This window comes from Humulus lupulus, chromosome 2, assembly GCF_963169125.1.
Source record: "Humulus lupulus chromosome 2, drHumLupu1.1, whole genome shotgun sequence".
NCBI lineage: Eukaryota > Viridiplantae > Streptophyta > Magnoliopsida > Rosales > Cannabaceae > Humulus > Humulus lupulus.
In genome coordinates this window covers 291,516,914-291,518,095 of record NC_084794.1, presented here as the reverse complement: position 1 = coordinate 291,518,095, position 1,182 = coordinate 291,516,914, and the positions used below count along the sequence as shown (strand labels likewise).

The 1,182-nt window shown below is 37.2% G+C and overlaps 1 protein-coding gene across 1 annotated transcript; it reads left to right on the top strand.

Moving 5' to 3' along the window:
- The first annotated feature begins 291 nt into the window (after positions 1-291).
- LOC133815687 (S-protein homolog 5-like) lies at positions 292-810 on the top strand. Its single transcript, XM_062248497.1, has one exon. The coding sequence runs from the start codon at positions 292-294 to the stop codon at positions 808-810; it is 519 nt and encodes a 172-aa protein (XP_062104481.1).
- Positions 811-1,182: the final 372 nt, after the last annotated feature.

Sequence of the window (1,182 nt, the reverse complement as noted above, 5' to 3'; positions counted from 1 at the left end):
ATTTATCTTTATTCCGCTAAATAAGACTTTGTATAGTTGGCGTCTAATTCCCTTCTCTTTCCAAAAAAAATGCCAATATTAAAATCTTATCCCCATATTCTCTCAAAAAAAGAAAAATTAAAAAAATCTGACCCCATACACAATAAATGCATAATCAATTACAATAATTAATTTGAATGGAATCATATTTTCCATTTTCTCACCAAAAGTTAATATAAAAGGAGATAATAGTAATAGGTATATCATCAACAGTAGTACTATATTAAACAAAAAAGATAAAGACAGAGAAAAATGACGAGTGGTCGTGGTGGTGTTGGGGTGATGATAATACCCTGCGTAGTTATGGTGACACTGTTTGTTTGTGTATGTGAAGCTGTAACCGGCGACGTTCCTCTTCCACCGGACACACCAGATGGGCCTGAAGAAGTAGTGATACTAAACAATTTGGGAGACTTTGATCTGAGTGTTCACTGCAAATCCAAAGACGACGATCTTGGTGTCCATATTCTTCGCTTAAACGATACTTATTCTTTCAGATTCAAGCGCAACTTTTGGGACACAACTCTCTTCTTTTGTGGGTTCCGATGGGCCGACCAGTTCCACTGGTTCGACATTTACACGCCCAAAAGTTCTTGCTCCCTTCCCGCTGCATGTTTTTGGCACGTTGTTGCCACTGGACCATGTCTTTCAGACGCTTCTCTTTCTATCATTCATTGCTATCCCTGGAATAAAGACTCTTTACGTTCCAAGATGCTTGAATCGATGCTTTTCCCTCTGCCACCAAAGAAATCAGAGACCACCACTCCTTGATCAGCTACTACTACTACGCACTTACTCATCATGTGGTCTTATATTTTATTATTGGCTCAATCAAATTGTAGTGTTGATATAGCTAGCCCAGTGCTTTCATTAAATAAATTATAGATTTGCTGTTTGGTCCCTTTTTTTCCCGTATATATGAGTTCGTACGTAACAGCCATCATCAGCTAGCTTTGCATGATATTTTCCATTGTTTGTTAGTGGTCATATATTTCGGTATTGTAATTATTACTGGAACATATGCAAACAAATGGGTCTTCACACCAAATGTTTCTAGCTCATATTCCAACAACCGAATTAGACATAATTAGAGCAAGGTGTCAAATACCTCGATTGATTAGCAATACCTTATAATAATATGTG

Coding starts and splice junctions, on each gene's coding strand:
- LOC133815687 (XM_062248497.1), top strand. CDS start 292: ATGACGAGTGGTCGTGGTGGTGTTGGGGTGATGATAATACCCTGCGTA.